The sequence below is a fragment of the Phragmites australis genome, chromosome 1 (genome assembly GCF_958298935.1).
Source record: "Phragmites australis chromosome 1, lpPhrAust1.1, whole genome shotgun sequence".
Lineage (NCBI taxonomy): Eukaryota > Viridiplantae > Streptophyta > Magnoliopsida > Poales > Poaceae > Phragmites > Phragmites australis.
The window spans coordinates 534,791-555,785 of record NC_084921.1 but is presented as its reverse complement, the minus strand read 5'-3'; the positions used below and the strand labels follow the sequence as shown (position 1 = coordinate 555,785).

The following is a 20,995-nucleotide window of genomic DNA, read 5'->3' as shown; positions in this document are numbered from 1 at the left end:
AGCGTTGTTCACGTGTTCATTGACTGGTACACTCTGGAATCATTGTCAGGAACTAACCCTTGATAGAAAATTAGCAGATAGTTTCCTACTCCTTTTTCAGGTCTCATCTAAAATCAAATTATGGCATCGTTTCTGATGTATTCATTCAACAACACTTCTATGACGCATCCATATCTCTATACTTTGAATTTATGCTCGATGTTACCGACTGCGTCCAATGTTTATGTTTTTGTTGCAATGCACGAACACTTAGCTAGTGTCATGTTGTGTAGGTGTGCCTGGTGACTATGTTTCATAACAGCTCAAGCCTATATCACCATGACCTGATCGGCGTTGACGCAGCCATAGCTCATGACCCTCTGCCCATGAGGCCACGCATAACGGCCCAAGCGCCTTCAAGGCACAAGTGACGATCGCGTGCGTGAGTGTGTCGATTCCTGAGAGACTGAGATTGTGTGTGTGACTACGTGACAGCTGTGTTCCTGAGATGGAGGGCGATGGCGGTGCGGGCGCGAAGTGGGGGTCATGGTGGCGGGGCGTGGCGTGAGCACGGGCTCAAGTCTGGAGGGCAGCGACGACGATAGCGCAGGCTCGAGCTAGGAGGGGCGTGATGACAGCTTGGACATGAGCGAGACGTGACGCACGTAGCTACGCACATGGGCACGAGCGTGACGGGTATACACACCCAAGTTGAAAATACTAAACCCGCCACTGTCACATACTCACATTCATGCCTGATAAAATTGACTCCCTCCATTTCAAAATATAAGGTGCGGTTTGATCGGGTACTGTCTCCAAAACCAAATGTTGACTATAAGTTTTCCTGATACTATATTATTTGTAGCAACAAAATTGTAGTCATAGAAAAATACTATCAAATACGAATTTAATGGTACTATTTTTATCGCAAAACCTACATATTGCCAGACTAATCGATAGCCAAAAGATTACAAACTTTGGATCTTGAAATGACGTGCACGCCCAGGAAATTGGAGGGAGTAGTAAAAGGTTGCAGTAGGTAGTAGTAACTTCTGCAGATTGAGACTTTCGGAATTGATTCCTAGGGTAGTTCCAAACCAAGAAGCTCCTCATTTTTGTTCCCAAGTGTCACAAAGAAATAGAGCATATGATATTTTGGGAGGAAGGAATTAAGAACCACCGAACAGTTATGTTGGCATGTTAGAATAGAACAAGATACAATTAATGTGAACGTCACTTAAAAAAAAAAGCACTAGCAAATAAGGGCCCCCTCCAATTCCGGGGGCTTAATGTGTAACAAACAAAACCGTCCAGAATGGATTGCAAGAGTCCACAGGGAAAGAGGAATACAGAAATGGAGTTTGTGGCAACAGTTCACATGGGAAATCAAGGAAGGAATGCACAAGTGGAGTTTGTTGCAGTGTTCATGCAGCTTCAAGATGCACAGATCACTAACTTCTCCTTCAGCTTGGCCACATAGGCAAGAGGGGGAAAAACAATGTTACCAATAAGACTGACACCAGTTCCTCCATCAAATGAACCTACCAGCCTAACATTTGCCTGCTGCGGCATAGCACCAATTTCCCTGCAATCACCTTTTCTTTTCCCCTACTAAATCAAATGATCCTACACCTAAAGAAAAAAAATTAGGTGCCCTTGTCTCTTCTGAGCTCAGGCTCGGGGGGCCCATATGCCGCCACACAACCTTTTCCCCTCCTCCATCCCCGAACGGTAGAATCAGAACCATGGCTGATGTACAACAAGAAGATGCATCCCCATATAACCCCCAACAAGAGATCTCATCAATCATCAAAGCATACCCAGCCAAGCAAAAGCCACTGTGAAAAGGGTCAATCTCCATGAACAACCAAGAGGAAGGAGAAGAGAGCAGTTACTCATGCATATCAGCTAACACACACAAGCCCATAACTATCGCAACAGAGCAGAGGATAAAGATAGTACATACATACACGGCTGCCACTGCATGATACCACGAGAGAGAGGAGTATATGCAGTGCGTACCAGGGGTAGGAGGACTGGAGGCAGCGGCTCAGAGCAGAGTGCTCCATAGCCTGCTGCGCATAGAATAGAATGGACATCATTGGCACGTTCCAAGGCGCGGCGGGCCCACGACGTAGAGAGAGAGAGACGACGACGCAGAGAGAGAGAGGCGTCAGGCCAGGCCAGAAGAAAACAAAGTAGCCAATTTGGGTTGACCCCGTATTAATCCCTGCGACGACGGCGCCAGCGGCGCCGGCCCTGCTCTCGCTCCGCACATCCCTCCTCCCTCGCATCAATGTTATCATTGATTCGTTATTAACTATGCTACCACTCTACGTACCTCTACGCCTTAACGAAATCCTGCCACCTACGACTAATCTTTCCTGTATAAAATACAGATAAAGTATCACATCATTTCCCCCCCTACTCTACTCTTGTTCAATAAAATCCTTTAAAATTCAAATAATTATCTACTTTTATCATTCAACCTCTCCATCTTATTACCGACTATAGATTTGAGACCATTTTTACTGATAAAAATAAATTAATTAATTAAGAGTGAAATTAGCGAATAATCTTTTCATCTTTTTTCAAATCCATCTAAAATCAAATTATGATATCACTACTGACGTATTCGTTTAATGATACTCCAATAGCACATCTACATCTATATACTTAAATCTATATTTAATATTATCAGATTTAATATTTATATCCATTGCAATGCCCGCCGTTTATTACAACGCCCATGGACTAAGCTAGTCCTACACATAACACAGTAACACACCGCTAGTCCAGTGGCCAAGCCGACGCCCCCCTCCCCCCACCCCCCTATATAAATCTCCCTCGCTTTCTCTCCTCAGCACGTCTCCCCTCTCCTCTCCCCCTGCCAAGTACAGCGAACACGCAAGAAGCACGCACCTCTGTAGTTACCTTCTCCTCTCCCCGACGCGAGGTGCGGGCGATGATGGGGTGGGGATGGGCGGCGGCATGGGCGTTCGCGGCGTACGTGGCGGTGAAGCTGATGGAGGTGCTGTGGTGGCGGCCGCGTCGGGTGGAGGAGCACTTCGCGCGGCAGGGGATCCGTGGCCCCCGCTACCGCTTCTTCGTCGGCTGCGTCCGCGAGATGGTGGCGCTCATGGTGGCCGCCTCGGCCAAGCCAATGCCGCGCCCCTACCGCTCACACAACGTCCTCCCGCGCGTCCTCGCTTTCTACCACCACTGGAAGAAAATCTATGGTACGCCACCGCGCGTCTCGCTTTCATGATTCATTGGTGTCGAGTGTTTGTGTCCATCGCGTCGAGTGCCTTCTTGTCCCTCCTCTGCCTCTCCACTCTTGACTGACAGTCCAGGCTCTGTTTCTCCGGTTACTCAGCAGCAGCACATCTTCTCTCTGCTCCTTCCAGACTCCGGCAACTTTTCCCTTCTCTTTTACTATCTCCGAAAATAAAAGAAAAGGAAAGGAAAGAAGAGGAAAGCCAATTAGCAGAACGGTCAAGAACAAGCCCAAGAACATGAGCATCAGCAGCAGCAGCAAGTTGCGGTTGTGCCATGCATCTTGTTCCCAGGATGCTGCCGCCTTTGGGTAACATGCATTTAGTGGCATGTCGAGCGCCTGGGTCTGTCGGAGCGGTTTGCCGTAGTTGTCTCTCGTTTTCGCTGTCCCCCGGCTGCAACCCGGTTAGGTGGCCAGGGTCTATTTCCTACTTGCCGCCCCATCGACATGAGCCTACACATCTCCCTTTCTGCTCCCCGCCACCGCCCACCGCGCCCCCGTGCCGTCCGCCACCACCGCATTGCCCCATCTCCATCCCATTTACGCCCATATGGCCTGCGCCGGCCGCGCCGCACCAGCGCCAGCGACTCGTCTTCCCTCTCTCTCTCTTTCTCCGGCCCATCCGTCGCCACGCCACAGCCAATTCCGCCACCTGCTCTGCTCTTGTGTCGTGTTGTGATCCTTGCGACTGTAATAGCGTAATGTGGTAGGGTAGTAGCGTAGTGTAATGGGCATTGTACCTGCTCTGCGTACGTTTGTTGTGCGTCCAGTCCACTGCCCCGTCCTGTCCTGCCCTGCCTTCTTGGCAGCTGGTGGATGCTGATGTGGTGTAACATGGCCTCCCTGGCTAATCATTGGGCGCCTCGTCTTCTTGTCACGCTCACGGTTCGTGCCTGCCTCTTCCTTCAGGTTCGACGTTCCTGATATGGTTCGGCCCGACGCCGCGGCTCGCCGTCGCCGACCCCGACCTCATCCGGGAGATCCTGCTGTCCCGCGCAGAGCACTTTGACCGCTACGAGTCGCACCCCATGGTGCGGCAGCTAGAGGGCGAAGGGCTCGTCAGCCTGCGCGGCGAGAAGTGGGCGCACCGCCGCAAGGTGCTCACGCCAGCCTTCCACATGGAGAACCTCAAGGTCAGTCAGTCGGTTTCTTGTTGGTAAAACTCTGTTCTTGGCGTCGCCGACGCGCGTGGTGAATGGTGGTGATGATGAGCGTGGGTGCAATGCAGTTGCTGCTGCCGTTCGTCGGGAAGACGGTGGTGGACATGGTGGAGAAGTGGCGCGACATGGCCGCCGCAGCGTCCGGCGAGGTCGAGATCGACGTGTCCGAGTGGTTCCAGGTGGTGACGGAGGACGCCATCACCCGCACGGCGTTCGGCCGGAGCTACGAGGACGGCAAGGCCGTTTTCAAGCTCCAGACGCAGCTCATGGCCTTCGCCTCCGAGGCATTTCGCAAGGTCTTCATCCCTGGATACAGGTGATTAGTCAACTAATATGACGCCAAAATTGTACTTACAGTTCATGTTTTGTTTGGTCTCCAATTATGAAACGAAATGACATGGTTTTGTGTGTGTTTGCACAGGTTCTTACCGACCAAGAAGAACACGAGCTCGTGGAAGCTGGACAAGGAGATCAGAAAGAACCTGGTGACGCTTATTGGCCGACGACAGGAGGCTGCGGACGACGAGAAGCTCAACGGCTGCGCCAAGGATCTCCTTGGCCTCATGATCAAGGCGAGCAGCAACGGCGGCAAGGTGAGCCCCGTCACCGTGAACGACATAGTGGAGGAGTGCAAGACGTTCTTCTTCGCCGGCAAGCAAACAACGTCGAACCTCCTGACGTGGACCACCGTCGTGCTGGCCATGCACCCGGAGTGGCAGGAGCGCGCCCGGCAGGAGGTCCTCGACGTCTGCGGCGCGCACGACATCCCCTCCCGCGTGCAGCTCGCCAGGCTCAAGACTGTAAGCTCGTGTCCTCTGACAGAATTCTCCGATCATTTCACACTAACGTCCGGTCGGATGAGCTGACACATGCTGGTTTCACTGGCAGCTCGGGATGATCCTGAACGAGACGCTGCGGCTGTACCCGCCGGCCGTGGCGACGGTGCGGCGAGCCAAAACCGACGTGGAGCTCGGCGGGTGCCTCATCCCGCGCGACACGGAGCTGCTGATCCCGATCATGGCCGTGCACCACGACACGCGGCTGTGGGGGCCGGACGCCACGCAGTTCAACCCGGCGCGCTTCACAGACGGCGGGGCGCGGGCGGCCAAGCACCCGACGGCGTTCATTCCGTTCGGGCTGGGAGAGCGGATGTGCATTGGCCAGAACCTGGCGCTCCTGGAGGCCAAGCTCACCGTGGCCATCATACTCCAGCGGTTCGAATTCCGGCTGTCGCCCAACTACCTCCACGCACCAACGGTCCTGATGCTACTCCACCCGCAATACGGGGCGCCAGTGATCTTCCGACCACGATCGTCTGAGCCGTCGGATCACAAGCGGCATCTGTGAGAAGACCAAGTTACTAACCTTGTCAGTGTCAATTGCGCCTGGCAGAATAACCAAATGACCCCCTCAAGCTCAGGATGTGCTGCTTTGTCCTCAAGAGCAGAGATCATAGGAGCAAGCTGCCACCAGAGAATGATTAATGATTAGAAGCACCCCCTGTACTGTACTAACATATATCCTGCTGAAGATCCCAGCAGCAGCTTAGATTAGTAGATAAGTGAGTAAGCAGTTTAGAAGGTTTGACCTGTGCATCCCAATTTTTCTGTCTTTTGGGTTGATGATTTCTCTCCTCCTTGGATGGGGTTTTGTTGGGTTTGGTGTATGAAAGATTGCGAATTGTACACATGTCGTGTTCTGTTTGTTTTTGACACATGAAGGAAAAGGTGACAAGGGAAAAGAGAGCCAAAAAAAGGGGGAATGCATGATGTTAAGATTGTGGCGCCACAGTGCGTCTGTTTACTTCTGTGACATTGTTCACTCTGTGGTCCTCTTGCAATGCAGATCAGGAGTCATTAAAGGAAGAGATGGACACTGCTGGGTGCTGAGTATTTAAGAGTGCCTTGCAAAGGGAACAAACGGTGCGTCACAGCCGGGGAGTAAACCCGGCAGCCAAGAAAGCAGCAGATGTTGTGGATAACCAGACTGATCACTGCGACGGTGTACGAATCGCACGTGCTCTGCACAGCCAGCACCACTCCGTCATCAGCTTCAATTCATTGCCACCTCTCTGCGAGGCATGAATGTGTTGGCGCCCAAGGCATGTACGGTGCCCGGCCGGCATAGCTGTCACCGGCCGCGGCCCGACCGAGGACCAGCACTGTAGCGGCCGATGAGCCTCCTCCCCATAAAGGCTGCTGCCGCATCGGACCGCGGCGCGGAGGAGGGGCCCTGCGCTGGTGGTGGCGCTCGGCCCTGCAACTGTTCATCTCCCCTGTAAGACTGCGCTGGCCGACACAGCACTACCACATTGCATTGCATCGAAAGCGTGAAATGGAAACGGGATGAGATGGCCACCTGCTATGCTGCTGGATTGGCCTAACTCCTGTGGTTGTGGGGGAGCAGCGAGAGAGTACTTGGGACAGGCAGGCGGGGTGGCTACTCTTGGGATCTGCAAAAATGATTCAAATTTAGTTTTGGATCTGGATCATGCAAAGTAAAGCTCAGATTCATTTCATGGAACACAAGAACTTCGCTCTGCTCACCTGCTTGCCGGTTTTAACGGGATTAAATAACTGCATCTTTCCATACAGGTACAGTTGTCTTGCACAGGCTGATGCTTTGCATCTGCAGAATTGGTCGGTATACTGATAGCAGCTCAGTAAATTGACACGGCTGTGATTTGCTGGACTCGTGCTTCTTGTAAAGAATCAGGGGCACAAGCTGCAGAAATCAGCTGCTTCATACAGCCGCCGTCTAGGGGTAATGAAAACCTAAAGTACCTACCACATGTCTAGAACTCCAATCGTTGATCAGCAGAAAACAATGTGCATTTGTACAGCAGGATTTACTTATACCCCGATGGACTGTTCCTGCATCACAGGTTTCACAAGCAAGCGGTATAGCATGATGCCGGTACGTATAGGTTGCCAGCATCAAAGTTTCGAGTGCACAGCTCCTTTTTACCTCTTTCGTGAAAAAAGGCGAAGGCATAGACAGAGCAGCCACTGCAGTGGCCAGGTGGAGCGCAGGCTCTTCTCCCCACCTGAGCGAGTTACCTCCATCAAATGCCTTTCTCTTCTTCCCAAAGCCATGTTCAATTGGGTAAAAGGAAAGCTCGTGGATGCACAGCATCCAACCCCTCGTTGCGCATTCTTCCCCACAAAATATTTCCAAACTCCTTTTGGGCTGTCGCACCATTCTTCTCACCTTTTTCCTTTTAAGAAACGCTGAGAACAGACATTGAAATATCTTAGAATCTAGATATGATTATCTTTTACTAATTTGCCATCAAACATCTTTACCATCACTTTAAGCTTGTATCAGGCAGTAAATGTAGCCACCTAACTTTGAAAAACAAAACTGAAAGTTAATGTGCCACAAGTTTAAAGAGTAAATTTCGTAAAACTACAAATACTTTAATAAAATCATTGCAAAACTACAAATTTAAATAATAGTTTTACAAAACTACATGTTTAGTATAAATTTTATCGCAAAACTACATATATTTTGGTAAAATCATCGAAAAACTATAAATTTAAGCAATAATTTCATAAAACTACGGATTTAGCGTCGATTTTATCGCAAAACTACATATTCTGGAGGAATTGTTCTCAGCCCCGTTACCATGACGACGGGACCCCGCTTGTAGTCTCACAGCAGCTGCCAACTCATAAAGCGGACCGTCCAGGAGTTCATGTGACTGCAAGCGGGGCTCATTCATTAGGTTAATAGGTCTGCGATAGAATCTATAATTTTACGGTAAACTTGGCGTTAAATTTGTAGCTTTGTGAAATTATTGCTTAAATTTGTAATTTTACGATTTACGATAATTTTGCTAAAGTCTCTATAGTTTTATAAGCTCTTGGACGGTTCGTTTCATGAGTTGACAGCTGTTGTGAAACTGCAAGCGAGACCTAGTCGTCATGATGACGGTGCTGAGAACATCTCCTCTAGAATATGTAATTTTGCAATAAAATCAACGCTAAATCTGTAGTTTTGTGAAATCATTGCTTAGATCTGTAGTTTTATGATAATTTCACCAAAGATACGTAGTATTGTTAAACTATTGCTTAAATATAGAATTTTGCAATAATTTTATCAAAATATCTATAGTTTTATAAAATTTACTCAAGTTTAAAATATCACTTTATGATGTATATATGTAATTTATCACAGAATTTGGGCCAGGGGAGGGGAGTGATGTTATGTGCAAGAAAGCATGTGCCAGAGGGCATCCTTCCTTGCCCTCCATACTAGTGAGATGGCATTCTTCTTCCCTATCCTAGCAATGCGCCATAAAGAAATGAAGCAATTGGCATGCTAAAGAAGTAAAGAGCATGTGACCCCAACACACCGCATAATTACCTTTACGATTAAAATAAGCAAGCAGTGGGTTAAACCCTGTTGATTGTTTTCACGAATAGGGTTAGGGCTAACTATTGCATACCACGCAACTGAGCATAGGGTCCTCCACTACCCGTAGCCGACAAGCGAAGCACGCTTTATTATCAAAATCCGGGGGCCTAGAAACACCTTTACCATCACGGTGGCAGCATGAAAAGGCGTGAAATGTAAACAATTGAGCAACTCATGAGCGAGTTTTCAGGAGGAAGGTAAGTTTACCATCACGTTAGGACCGTTGCACAGCATGGTGCAAAACATCGGACTGCATGGGACCGCATTGGCATTTGTTAACGATCCTTGTGCGTGATATATATTCACGACATGCTGCAAAAGTATACACTAGTGTACAAGATTAGATTTCTGCATGCAATGATCATACCAGGCTACCTTTCTTTTCCAGACTCATCATTCATGTGATTTTAGCATGCAAAGAGAAGGACTTCGCAGTAGCAAATGGTAAGAACAATGGAATCGGACTTTAGGATGGTTGGATGCATGTTGCAGGACGATATGAATTCAAAATGGATATTGCGAGTATAAAAGGGAGGGGAAGTAGAGTGGGTGGGACAAGTTGATGTCTTAATACCAGAGAATCATCTCTTGTCCTTTCTCTACTGTAGTCCTTTTGTTTGTTAATTTGTGCAATCCGGTTCCCCTCCTAGGGGCAATCCACGGCTGCTTGTACATCTCGCCAATAATCTCCACCTCTCCGCTGCTAGTCAACTAAGTGAATCTCCAGGAACCTTCTTTCCTTGCACAATCAATCCAACAGATACAAAAATAATTCTTCACTCTTGGGGAGCTTTCCAAAAAAAAGATATTTAGTCTTCGTGTCACATTTTTTATACTGCAAAAAGGAGATTGCAGGATCATAAAACTCGAACAACTCAATACTAGCTTATATTATAGTATTGGAATCGCCAGCTAGTGCAAAGTAGCTGAATCAGAGCACCCTCCATGTGATAGAAACAGATGGTACTCCTTTACTGATATTCATACAGTACTATATAATCTAACGAGTTCATCAGGATAGACGCGTATTAATGATGTTGCATTTATAAAAAAAAAACTAAGGGTGCACAAAAAATGTTATGCAGTTGTACTTACACAGAGCCTCCAAGTGATGAAGCAAAACTGTCATCATAAAAAGTGGCTAATAGTACTGAAATGGCACCATGTCGCCTTCCCAAGTCAGGCCAACTCAAAAACAAATGGACACAGTACAAATAGCCATGTGGAAAGGTTGGTTCCCCTACAATGATGGTCTCTTGTTAATCCATCCAGTGCAGCCAATCATCTACTATAGAAACCGTTATGTACTTGTGTAATATGTAATATTACTGAAAATAATATGAGCTAACAATAGATCAGATATGCATGTCAGCTTGCTGATTCAGCCATACTGGAAGTCCCAGAAATCGCTGAAATCACTCAAAAACATTCAAGTGAAACTCTCAAAACGATAAATTATCGTGGGTAACACTAAAAGTGACATTAGCTTTCCATACCTTGTTTGTAAACTAAGCTTGCTTGTTTATCCTTTTTTTTTAAAAAAAAAAACACCAGTGTTGTTATAAGATGCCAAGGTAATACATCACGTTTGATTCTTTAGGAGATTTGAGTATACCTCACAAACATCTTGTCAGCTAGTAGCAGGGCTAACTTATGTTCTTTTGGCATTTCTCTGCAGAACCTACAGGGTGTAGCTATCCTGTAGAAACTGATTGGCACAAAGGGAAAATTGAAAAACTAAACAAACAAGAAGCAGCAAGGATTCGAATCAAAATGAGGCACTGGTACGGAAACGTAACAGAGCACATGCAGGGCAACGGAACAAATTAATGTAATGGTCCACCATTGTATACTGCAACACTTGTTATACCACCAAACACAGACCCAATTTTGAAGCAAAAAACATTGAACAAGTGACAGAGAATACATATAAAAGTTCCCCTCAACCGTACCTTCTGGCACAGACCAATGACAGGAGAGGGTCTACCATCACATGGCACAGCAGATCCTCCAGAAAGCTTCCCCTCTGTTAACATTTTAACAAACTGTACCTCCGACAGCCGTCCGACCAACGTCTGCACAGCTGTGATCGGGGTGTGGAACGCCGTATTTTAACAAAGACAAATAAACCGCAAGCTCTCCCCTAATTCCAATATCGCCACAGAAAACAAATCGCAGGGACACACCAACCAAACCCTGCCCCAACTCTCTAAAGATATGATGAGCATGATATTTGATACGCTTGGAATGTACGCTCCCCCATGGATTCCAGCTCATAGACTTACCAAGGGAGACCTCGAAGACCACAAATTTACTTAGTTAACTAGCATTACACGTCCCCAGTAAATTCTCTCAGATCCATGGCCATTGTGCTACTCTAATCCCTCATCAAGTAGCGTGCTGGTTTTCTGTTTTATTTGATTTACTTGGGGCACCAAGTACCAAACTCTTTTGGCCCTTAGCACCCTTGAATTATGCCAATCTGTCGGGGAGTAGTAGACAGCAGCAGCGCGCTAAGCTGCTTCCTGATGATTGGAGTCCTTTCAGCTTTCACTGCCCTCATAGCAAGCCAGTTGCTTCTCTACCTTTATGTTGATTGACAAATGAATTCCAATGCTCTTGCTATCAAAAAGTTAGCTGCATCCACTGGCATGTACTGTGCAGAGAGCAAAGCAAGATCGGAACAAGTTCTTCAGTACCAAAACTTCCAGTGGGGCTTGACCCAACAATGTGGTCCAATCTGGATTGAGCGCGCATATTTTCGGATATTCCAGATTTAGAAAAGAGTAAATAACTAAATGATGGCGTACACATCTTGCACATTATAGTTATTTGCCCATCTATTTGTACCACCCTTCATTATCCAATACGGTAGCAAATACAGGCTAACAGTGGTATCCACTTAAATGGCTGGTAGTCATTAGACCTCCCAATAGTTATCCAAGAACATCAATGTTCAAGGTGAGGCGCCAAAGTTAACACAAGCTAGGTTAATAGAATAATGAGTCTGATGATCACTGGACACGGCTATGATCGCAACCAATTTATATATTGGATACTATTGTTAATTTGGTGGACTGCTATTTACTTACTAAAAGATGTTCATCTTTAATCAGTATGTGACAGTGGCACAATCTGATAAACTTACACAAAACATTACTATATGTTATTAATATAACATATAAATCTATCAATATCATATCTACTTACAAAATATTATTATGGTGCGGATGCCATGAGAGTATGAGACAAATGGCTAACAAATGAAATGGTAATCCAAATAAAACTCTTATTTAACAGTCAAGATATCACCCTTTTGCATGCATAACCGAACAAGGTCAGGGAAAAAAAAAAGCAAAATGCAAAGATTCAGGTAACCAGGTTTGTGAATCTTTGAACATAAAACTTAGTTGTATCACACCTAATCATGTAGGCTCATTTTGTAGTCCCCTTAATACGAATGTAATAATATACCAGTATTTGTGCAGTTGTGCTTCAAGTTCATAATTTCTCCAAATCTCTCATATTTATATGCTGGTGAAAGCTCCCACACATTCTGGGGTCTAAGGGAAGGGAATTTCTAGGCAGCCTTGCTTTTTCTACAAGGAGGTTGATTCGAACACAGGACCTCCAGAACACAAGTAGAGAGACTCTACTACTGTACCAGACCCGCCCTTCTTCATATATTTCTGTGCAACATAAGCATATTACAGATCCTAGTCGATATCCACTGAAGTTTAATGGTGACGTATTTTTTCTCAAGATGGTAATCTAATAAATTGGCCATTTTCTTTCTTAAAACATTCAAACTTTTTTGAAGCATCGGTGCGATTACATGTTTACTCTGTATGATTAGAAAGTGCATTGTGATGTCCTATCGCTGTGATACATCATAAGTTGCATGCCTGCACATCGTATTCTCTACATGAAACTACAGTGATAGCTTTCTCATTCACCTAACAAAGTCACATCATTAACGTATAAATTAGAAGTTTTATTGATTAACATATTCAACTCACTTGAGAACTTCGTCTCAGTGAAGGAGCCAGCTGGGGACTAGCAGGGGCCATGGCTCCCCCCATGTATCACAATTTTTTAGACCCCCTTGATCTTTTGTGGTATTTTTTTTCATGTAAATAGATATAGGGCCATTCCTATCTGTGCATAGAAGAGACATTATTCTTATGTTCCCTAGAAAAGTACTAGTAGTGCAATGCCGTTCGACTTTAGCCATCACTTTCTAACTCTCTCACTGTCTCACCCTCGCCCCAAGGCCAAATCTCACGCATGGCTAAGAGGAGAGGGGATTTATTATTTTTACAAGAAAAAACAAGTTGTTGATGCCATTTAATCTTTTTGTTTATTTTGCATGTTATGAAAGAACTGAATAACGGGCTTTCCTTGCAAGAAGTTTCAGCAGAAACACAAGATATTGTGGACGCTATGCATGAGGTTGCTACCACAAAAGAACTAATTCAGAAGTTAAGGGATGATGGTTGGAGTAATCTCTTAAGGATGGAGGATGAATTCCTAAGAAATTGCTTAATAATATACATTGAGAGGGAGATAGCTCTAGAGTTCATAATTGATGCACCAAATACTGTATGGCTTAAGTAGAAACGTCAGCGAGTATGGCTTAAGTAGACACCAAATACTGTAGCTTTTTAAACTAGTATTTTGTGTCTCATGCAACTATTTGACCCTTAACAATATGGTGGTTATTTTGCATTTTGCTATATTAATAAGTGAATGAATGGTTTGGTTCAATTGGCCCCCCTCATATTAAGTTTCTAACTCCGTCCCTGCTTCTATGAAGTTTTTACACCACGTCAGCATGATATTGATCATTATGAAATTCTAACGCACGAATTCACAAAACAGAGAATTTTTAATGCATGTTTCCTAGCTTCTAATAATAGATCCTGCCTGGCATTCAAGGTTGATATATTCAGTCAATGACATGAAAGAACAAATTCCCAAAATTCATTAATAATTTGTAAGAAACAATGTTTCTCAGTTATAGGTTGCAATTTCGTTGTAAGCCGCATAAATCATTTTTTCTGGAACAAAAAGGGTCAACAAACCTATTACTTAAGAAATTAATAGGTGTATAATTTGTCACAGGCCACAAAGAAACATACCAACATGGGAATATGTGAGCCATATCTGTCGTGTCAGATGCAAGAGCAGACACGATGACCATGCCATTCATCCAAGAATCCAAGCCAGCACATGCCCTTCACGTGATTCTGCTCCTCTGATCTTAAAGTGTAGTGCCACATGTATGACAGGGATTGGAGGGCTGGTACTGTAGGCCATAAAAAATGATGAGCAAGTTAGTTACTGCACTACTCATTTTCTCCTATCCTCCTTATCATGGCAGGTTCCACCAGCACAAGGGCATTATCGCCTTGAAATTATCTGACATAACAGGATGAGAAAATAGGTCAGAACTAAACTGTACTCCCTGTAGGCATTTTATGAATAGGCGAATGGAACAACGAAACCATTTAAGAGGAAGAACAGTCCAGATATATGGAGTACACGAAGGTAAATGAAGCAGATATACCTTGAAGTCTGATACCAACTCATCAATATGCCACTACTTGCCTAAGGAAAATAATAGGCAAATTACTGCAATTATGTAAGAACAGGTAAACACAAGACTGGCAAAGAATGCCTCTTGCACAATAACTGCACAAGAGGTGGGGATGGGGGAAGGATCGTACTATCACTGTGGGAATAGCTGATGGCAGAATATATTCAGGCCCATACCAGCCCATCAGTGTATTGGCATTCAATTCAGTAACGAGCATATTTACCGTCTCAAGTCTGACAACAACAGGAGTTAAGCTTAGCTGATCCCCAACCTGGGTGCCTTTTCCCATAAGTTGGATTGCTCTGTTTTATCCTTGCTTAGATTTACTGTATTGCAATGCAATTGTGATTTATCCTAGTCAAGCTGGGGGTTCTAGCTTTGACTGCATCATAGAAGATACCCGATTTTGAACAGCACTATCTCAGTATCAGTGTAAAACTAGCTTTCTCTAATTAGAAACTAATTGAATTACTCTTGCAGTAACAAGGATCAAATTCAGTGAGTTGAAAAAAACTGGTTAAGTGTTTCCTAGTAATATCAAAGAGCACAAGAGTGATCAAATATAGTTCAGTAACGCTACATTCTCAGAAATGTTAGGAATAAAAGTTTCAGTTTGCAAATAACAGTTACCCTGTTCAGTGCAAATTTGTATTTGCTAGATACCTCAAATATACTGATTCTTCACGCCGCCAATATCAGATATAGTATGATTAGTATCTTCAATATCCATGAAAGTAGACTACTGCACTTAACAGTGAAATCTCTAGTTGCCAAGATATCTGATAAGGAATGTTTCATAACCTCATGCAGACAAAATCTGGCAGGGTCTACACACATAATAGCAGAACTAGCAAAAGGCATCTCACTGGTAAGATACAGAAACCATGAAGTCATCTATAGGCTATTTGAGAGTGGTTTAATCTTCAGACTTATCGCTGATATGAAGGATGCAATCCTGCCATCATCATCGCCACCCCCCCCCCCTACCACCACCAACAAAAAAAAAAACTCCCATTCCGTAAAACCTTTTTTATTTCCCATCCCCTACCACTTCCACACCTGATCCTATTTGGTAATATTATTTTCCTCCCCATCCTCTATTCCACAGCACAACAATCATTCTTAGTTGTGCTGGATCCGAGAACCTAGGCATCCTTCCGCATCCTCTAATCTACTACTTTGATATTGTCTATCATAGTTGTTTGGTTTAGGCTTTTCTTCCTGTCATGACCTTGTTTCCTAAGAGAATGTTATGACCTTTTACAAATTCAATTGAACCGAGCTTAATGTGAGTTCACGGTATCCAACATAAGCTAATCAAGTACAACAAACTCGAACATTGCAACCATATGTGTAGCTAATTTAAGAACCACATAACTGAACTCAATTTGCATAAGGTCGAGCGTAACTAGTGAAAACTACAGGACAGCAGCTTATTAGTGTGGAACAATTCTGCGACATATCTGGGGTGTATGAGCATGAAGCTAGATTCAATGCATATGAATTTTGCAAATGTGTGTATCAGCTCCATTCATATTCAGCAAATGAGTGTTAATCTAACAGATTGAATCGATTTGCTGTTGAAACCAAATCAACTAAGTGGATTTTCTGTTGCCACTGCACTTTAGCAGATAAGGGGTGGCACTCGGATACTACCGTTTTGATTGAATGTATTGAGTGCGAATATTTGTATCACAATGTCCGTGAAAAAACAGAAGGATATCATGCAAATATTATGAAAGCAATGTAGTATTAAACAGAGTTCTAGAAAAGGTATACCATTACCATATCATTTTGACACTATTTACTACAGTGATAACTACAACGGATTAGGCCATAACAATTCAATGATACTAATAAGCACCTGCGCAACAAAATCAAACGAAACGTAGCCCTCACGTTAGTCCGCAGTGAGCAATGTACATTGGTGGGCCGACGATGCGTACGCATAACACAGCCCGCAGGCATGAAACCCGCAATCCTACAGTGCACTCTTCCACCGGGGCACAACCGGTTCAACACAACGCAAATTTGGCTCTAACTTTCGCAGGTTGGTAACCCTAACCCCAACCCACCCTTTATCTCGGCCGCACCGCGCACCGCTGCAGCCTGCAGCTACAGAAGGAAGAAGATACGGTCACCCTAGGACGGGGCGAGCCCGCGATGATGGAATCCGGCAAGATCCAAGCGGGTGGAAACAAGCGCGGACAGGGGAACCGAACAAAAAATCCAGGCAGGGAACGGGGGGCGATCATGTACCGGCGTCTCCTAGGATCGTGGATCTTGTCGCGGCCCGCTTCCTTCCGCTTGTCATCATCCACCTCACCTCGCGTCGTGCCCGCCTCCCCCCGTACGCGCCGCACCCGCGCTCCCTCCCTCCCAATCATTGGCATCGTCGTCTCGCGGAGTTGCAGTTGCCCTCGGCGTGGGGGTTTTTGAATGGAGGCCAGGTGGGAGGAGGGCAGAACGCAGTTGGTGGAATTTTTATTTTTTAGCTATTTGCGAAAACAGTTTTTATAAATAGACCCTATACGGGAAGATGTAGAAAGTAGATCATTTTCATAGCGCCACTAACTGTGATGTTATATGTCTATTTTACTGTGCTATAAAATTTGGTGTTGTGCTTTACCACGTTGGATTCGTGCTGAAAGTGCCCAGATGATGTGGCTAATACGATGTCAAAGTACTTGACGTCGTATTTAGTAGGCATGATGTCATGAGTCTTGTGTTCTGAGAAGGTTTGGATACATGATGAGTACATGACGCCATAATACATAGCGTCATATATTTACCATCCGACATTGTATTATTGCAATATGGTACTGGAGGGTATGGCGTCATTCTTCTGAACTTAAAAGCGGGCCAGCCATACCTTTTTTCCCTCTCCCTCACATGTGCTGCAGACACACAGTCGTAGCCATCACCGCCCGTGCGACCTCGCCACTGCCACACGCTCCCATGTGACCTCACCGCTCGAGCGTGCACGTCGCTCTCTGTCGGCCTGTACTCCGCGTGTCGCAAGCCACCACGCCTCGACCCAGCCGACTCCATCCACAAGGTCGTGCTCCGCGAGATCGGCCATGGCCAACGATGTCCGCCGCAGCCCGCAGCGACCTCCTCCTCCGCGTACTCCCTGAGAAATTCCACAACTTCCGGCTCAAGGTCTGTGCTTCAACCCCCCCCCCCCCCCCCTCTAAAGATTAGGGAATGCGCTGCTCCATTGGATCCTTAGGTGTTAGAGCATCTTTTAGAGAGTAGCTAAAACTCATTTTCTATATTCTTATATAAAAAAAATCAATAAAATTTATCTTTTAAATCTCTTCCATCTCCAATAGACTCTTTACACTTAACCCTACGTTCCAACACACCTCTCTCTTCCCTCTTTTGTATCACCGACGTGTGGATCCCATCTTTCATCTCCCTCCTTCCTCCCTTTCCTTTTTTTTCTCTCACTTTCCGGTGCTTCTGCTGCTGCTTCTTGCCGCCGGCGACGCTGTGTCGAACCTACTCGAGACTAGCAGCGCTGAGCTCAAAGATAAAGCCCCGCGTCAGAGACTCTTGCAGGAGGCTCGCACAGCTTCTTGGGCGCGCTCTGCTGCCTGTCGGCGCCATCGCACAGCTCCACCTTGCAGCAACTCCTGGCATGGGAGAAGAAGCTGTACAAGGATGTCAAGGTGAACAAACTGACACTAAGCAACGATGTAATCTTGCATTACTGTTGATCAAACAGACATAATGTCTTACCACGAGAATGATGTGAGATCTTGCAATGCAGGCGAGAGAGCGGCTGCAAATCAGGCACGACAAGAAGCTCGCGGAGCTGCGGGACCAGGAGTACAGCAGGAAGATCGACGTCGACATCCAGAAGCTCAAGGCCGCGTGGGACAGGGTGCGCGCGCAGCTCGCAGCCGCCTCCCAGGCCGTGGACGCGAGCTCGTCCGCCATCGCCGAGCTCCGCGACACCCACTTCGCGCGCCAGCTGCTCGGGCTCTGCCACGCCACGCTCAACATGTGGAGGGCGATGCGCCAGCACCACGAGGCGCAGCGCCTGATCGCGCAGCAGCTGCGTGGGCTGCTTTGCCGACGGCGGATGGAACAACCTCGCCTACTGGACTTGCCGAAACGGCACCGCATACGGCGAACGAGGGGGGGGGGGAGCTAGCGACAGGGACGATTTTAGGTTGGTAAATATTGGGAGTGAGATTGAGAAGTTGTTAGAGCTAGGATTTAAAGTGAAATTATCTAAATTAACTATTAGAAGTGGGATAAGGAGATTTTGGAGATGCTTTCAGTGTAGTGGTTATGAACTGATAATTTGATGAATAGGCTAGATGTGGGAGCCCCTGATAGGAATATCATTTTCTAAGGTCCTATCCCTAATTCTGAATGCAGGGATTCAATACCGAGTGCGTGTCCTTGATAGCTCAGCTTTTAGCTGGTTTTTAGGTTTGTCTGGTTACCTGACGTGAAATCTGCATAGCGTGCTTGGCATGGCAAAGCTTGCAATGGTTGAAAGCATCAATTTCACAAGAAATTGGAATGGCTGTAAATAATTGGATGCATGAGTCCAACACACTACCTGGCGTTACATGATATCGACCAGGGGCGGATCCACCGCTAGGGTGAGCCTGGGCGGCCGCTTGAGCTCCCGACGTGACGTCGTCCAGGCCTGTGAGGTCCACTAGGTCAATGGTCCAGACCCACACGATTCGCAACCCGCAAATAAAACTTCAAGCAAGCTGCAGCCAGTTCACAAACACGACCTTAATCCATAAATCCATACTCTTCTCCAATCTCAGCTCTCCCGACGGTCGGCGGCGGACAACGGTCAGGCGGACGAGGGTGCTGCGGCGAGTGGGCGTGTGGCGGGCGGGCGTGTTGCGGCAGCGGCGAGCCGCGGCGGGCCAGCGGCGGTGGCGGGCTTCGTGCGGGCAGCGGACAAGCGCCAGCGGCGGCAGCGGGCGCAGGGCGTCGTGCGGGCGTGCGACGGCGACCAACGGGGGTGTGGTGGTGTCGGACGGCCGGCGCCTGGGCGGCAGCCAGCGGGCGTGTCTGCATCACTGCGTGGGCGCATCCGTGAGCAGCAGAGCAGGTGTGTCTGGCTGTCACTCCGTCAACAGGCTCATGGCTCACCACTCACCAAGACTAGGCCGTTAGGCGGCAGGCGGCAGCACAGACTATTGAGGTGAATTGAGATTTTGAGATTGAGCCATTGAGGTTAATTGATTTGAGCCATTGAGGTGAATTTCATTTTGTCCAATAACATCAGCATTTCTTTCGCAGAATATCAATTATTAGATCATCAAGACATTAATAATGAAGAGGTTTTCAAACCAACATCTTTAAATACCCAAAGTACGAGGGAGAGTAGAGTTGGTGAAGGTTGTGATGCAGAAAATGAAATAGTAGTTGTCACTCTTGCTCCTGCAACTACTCCGATAGAATACAAAGGTATTAAAAAATTTAGGCAAGAGTTTATTATCGTCAATCCGGGACTTCGTATTCCAATAGGTGAATTTGATCATGATATTAGAGATGAAGTTAGAAGAGCTTATGTGTTGAAGACTTCGACTCAACCAATTGGACATACTTTTCTCAAAAAATAGTTTGGTAAAGATTTAAGCATTTTTTGTGCAGCATGGTTTACTAAATATGATTGGCTATAATATAGTGTGGAGAAGGATGCAACTTATTATTTTTATTGCTATCTTTTTAGATATGATCCCTCAGAGTCTCATTTTGGGTATGATGTATTTTCAAAAGTAGGATTTAGAGATTGAAAGAATGCATATAAATCATTACCTGAACATGTTGGTGGGCCTAATAGTGCCCACAATAAAGCAAGAACAGCATGCGAAGATTTCAAAAATCAAAAGGCTAGTGTGTCATATAAGGTGACGACTCATAGCAAGGAATCATAAGCCAAATATGAAATCTGTTTGATTGCATCTTTAGATTGTGCAAGCTATCTCCTAATGCAAGGTCATGTATTCCGTGGACACGATGAATCTTCTTCTTCATCGAACAAGGGCAATTTTCTAGAGATGATTGATTGGTAAAAAAAAGAAACGAGGAAGTGAGGATTGCATTTGAGGAGTTGTGTCCTAAAAATGTTCGTATGCTTGCACCATCAGTTCAAAAAGACATTGCAAAGAGTTGTGCACAGGAGATAACCAAAGAGATAAAGAAATAGATTGGTGATGGTTATTTCTCTATTCTTATCGACGAATCTCGTGATATATCAATCAAGGAGCAGATGGCCGTGATTGTGAGGTTAGTGATCTTATTTATTTGTTAAATTGTGATATTGTGAGGTGTGTGATGTACTGATGTTGTAGTAATTGTTTTTGGTGTTGCGCAGGTTCGTGAATAAGGAATGAAAAGTTATGGAAAGATTTTTGGGTCTTAAGCATGTCACAGAAACAACATCAGATGCATTGAAAGGAGCTTTATTTGAGTTGCTTTCTACACACGGTTTGGACATTGCTAGAGTTCAAGGATAGGAGTATGATGGAGCTTCGAATATGAGAGGTGAATTCAATAGTCTTCAGAAACTCATTA

General features: G+C 45.8%; 1 protein-coding gene and 2 long non-coding RNA genes across 3 annotated transcripts; 1 reads left to right on the top strand and 2 right to left on the bottom strand.

Moving 5' to 3' along the window:
• The first annotated feature begins 2,870 nt into the window (after positions 1 to 2,870).
• LOC133928278 (cytochrome P450 734A6-like) lies at positions 2,871 to 6,195 on the top strand. Its single transcript, XM_062374931.1, has 5 exons — positions 2,871 to 3,218; positions 4,166 to 4,389; positions 4,485 to 4,732; positions 4,838 to 5,216; positions 5,305 to 6,195. Exons 1-5 carry the CDS (start codon positions 2,945 to 2,947, stop codon positions 5,761 to 5,763), a joined length of 1,584 nt encoding a protein of 527 aa, XP_062230915.1. The 5' UTR covers positions 2,871 to 2,944; the 3' UTR covers positions 5,764 to 6,195.
• Positions 6,196 to 6,315: 120 nt separating this feature from the next.
• On the bottom strand, positions 6,316 to 7,935 carry LOC133886683 (uncharacterized). Its single transcript, XR_009903409.1, has 3 exons — positions 6,963 to 7,935; positions 6,775 to 6,868; positions 6,316 to 6,678 (listed from the first exon to the last, which is right to left on the bottom strand). It is a non-coding gene; the product is annotated as an uncharacterized LOC133886683 (long non-coding RNA).
• A 1,007-nt stretch (positions 7,936 to 8,942) lies between these two features.
• On the bottom strand, positions 8,943 to 16,834 carry LOC133886676 (uncharacterized). Its single transcript, XR_009903408.1, has 3 exons — positions 16,694 to 16,834; positions 13,977 to 14,256; positions 8,943 to 10,075 (listed from the first exon to the last, which is right to left on the bottom strand). It is a non-coding gene; the product is annotated as an uncharacterized LOC133886676 (long non-coding RNA).
• Positions 16,835 to 20,995: the final 4,161 nt, after the last annotated feature.

Excerpts from the sequence above, each read along its gene's own strand:
- LOC133928278 (XM_062374931.1), top strand. The coding sequence starts at position 2,945 with ATGATGGGGTGGGGATGGGCGGCGGCATGGGCGTTCGCGGCGTACGTG. Across the intron at positions 4,390-4,484 it reads TCCACATGGAGAACCTCAAG|TTGCTGCTGCCGTTCGTCGG; the intron begins GTCAGTCAGTCG and ends GGTGCAATGCAG. Across the intron at positions 5,217-5,304 it reads AGCTCGCCAGGCTCAAGACT|CTCGGGATGATCCTGAACGA; the intron begins GTAAGCTCGTGT and ends TTTCACTGGCAG.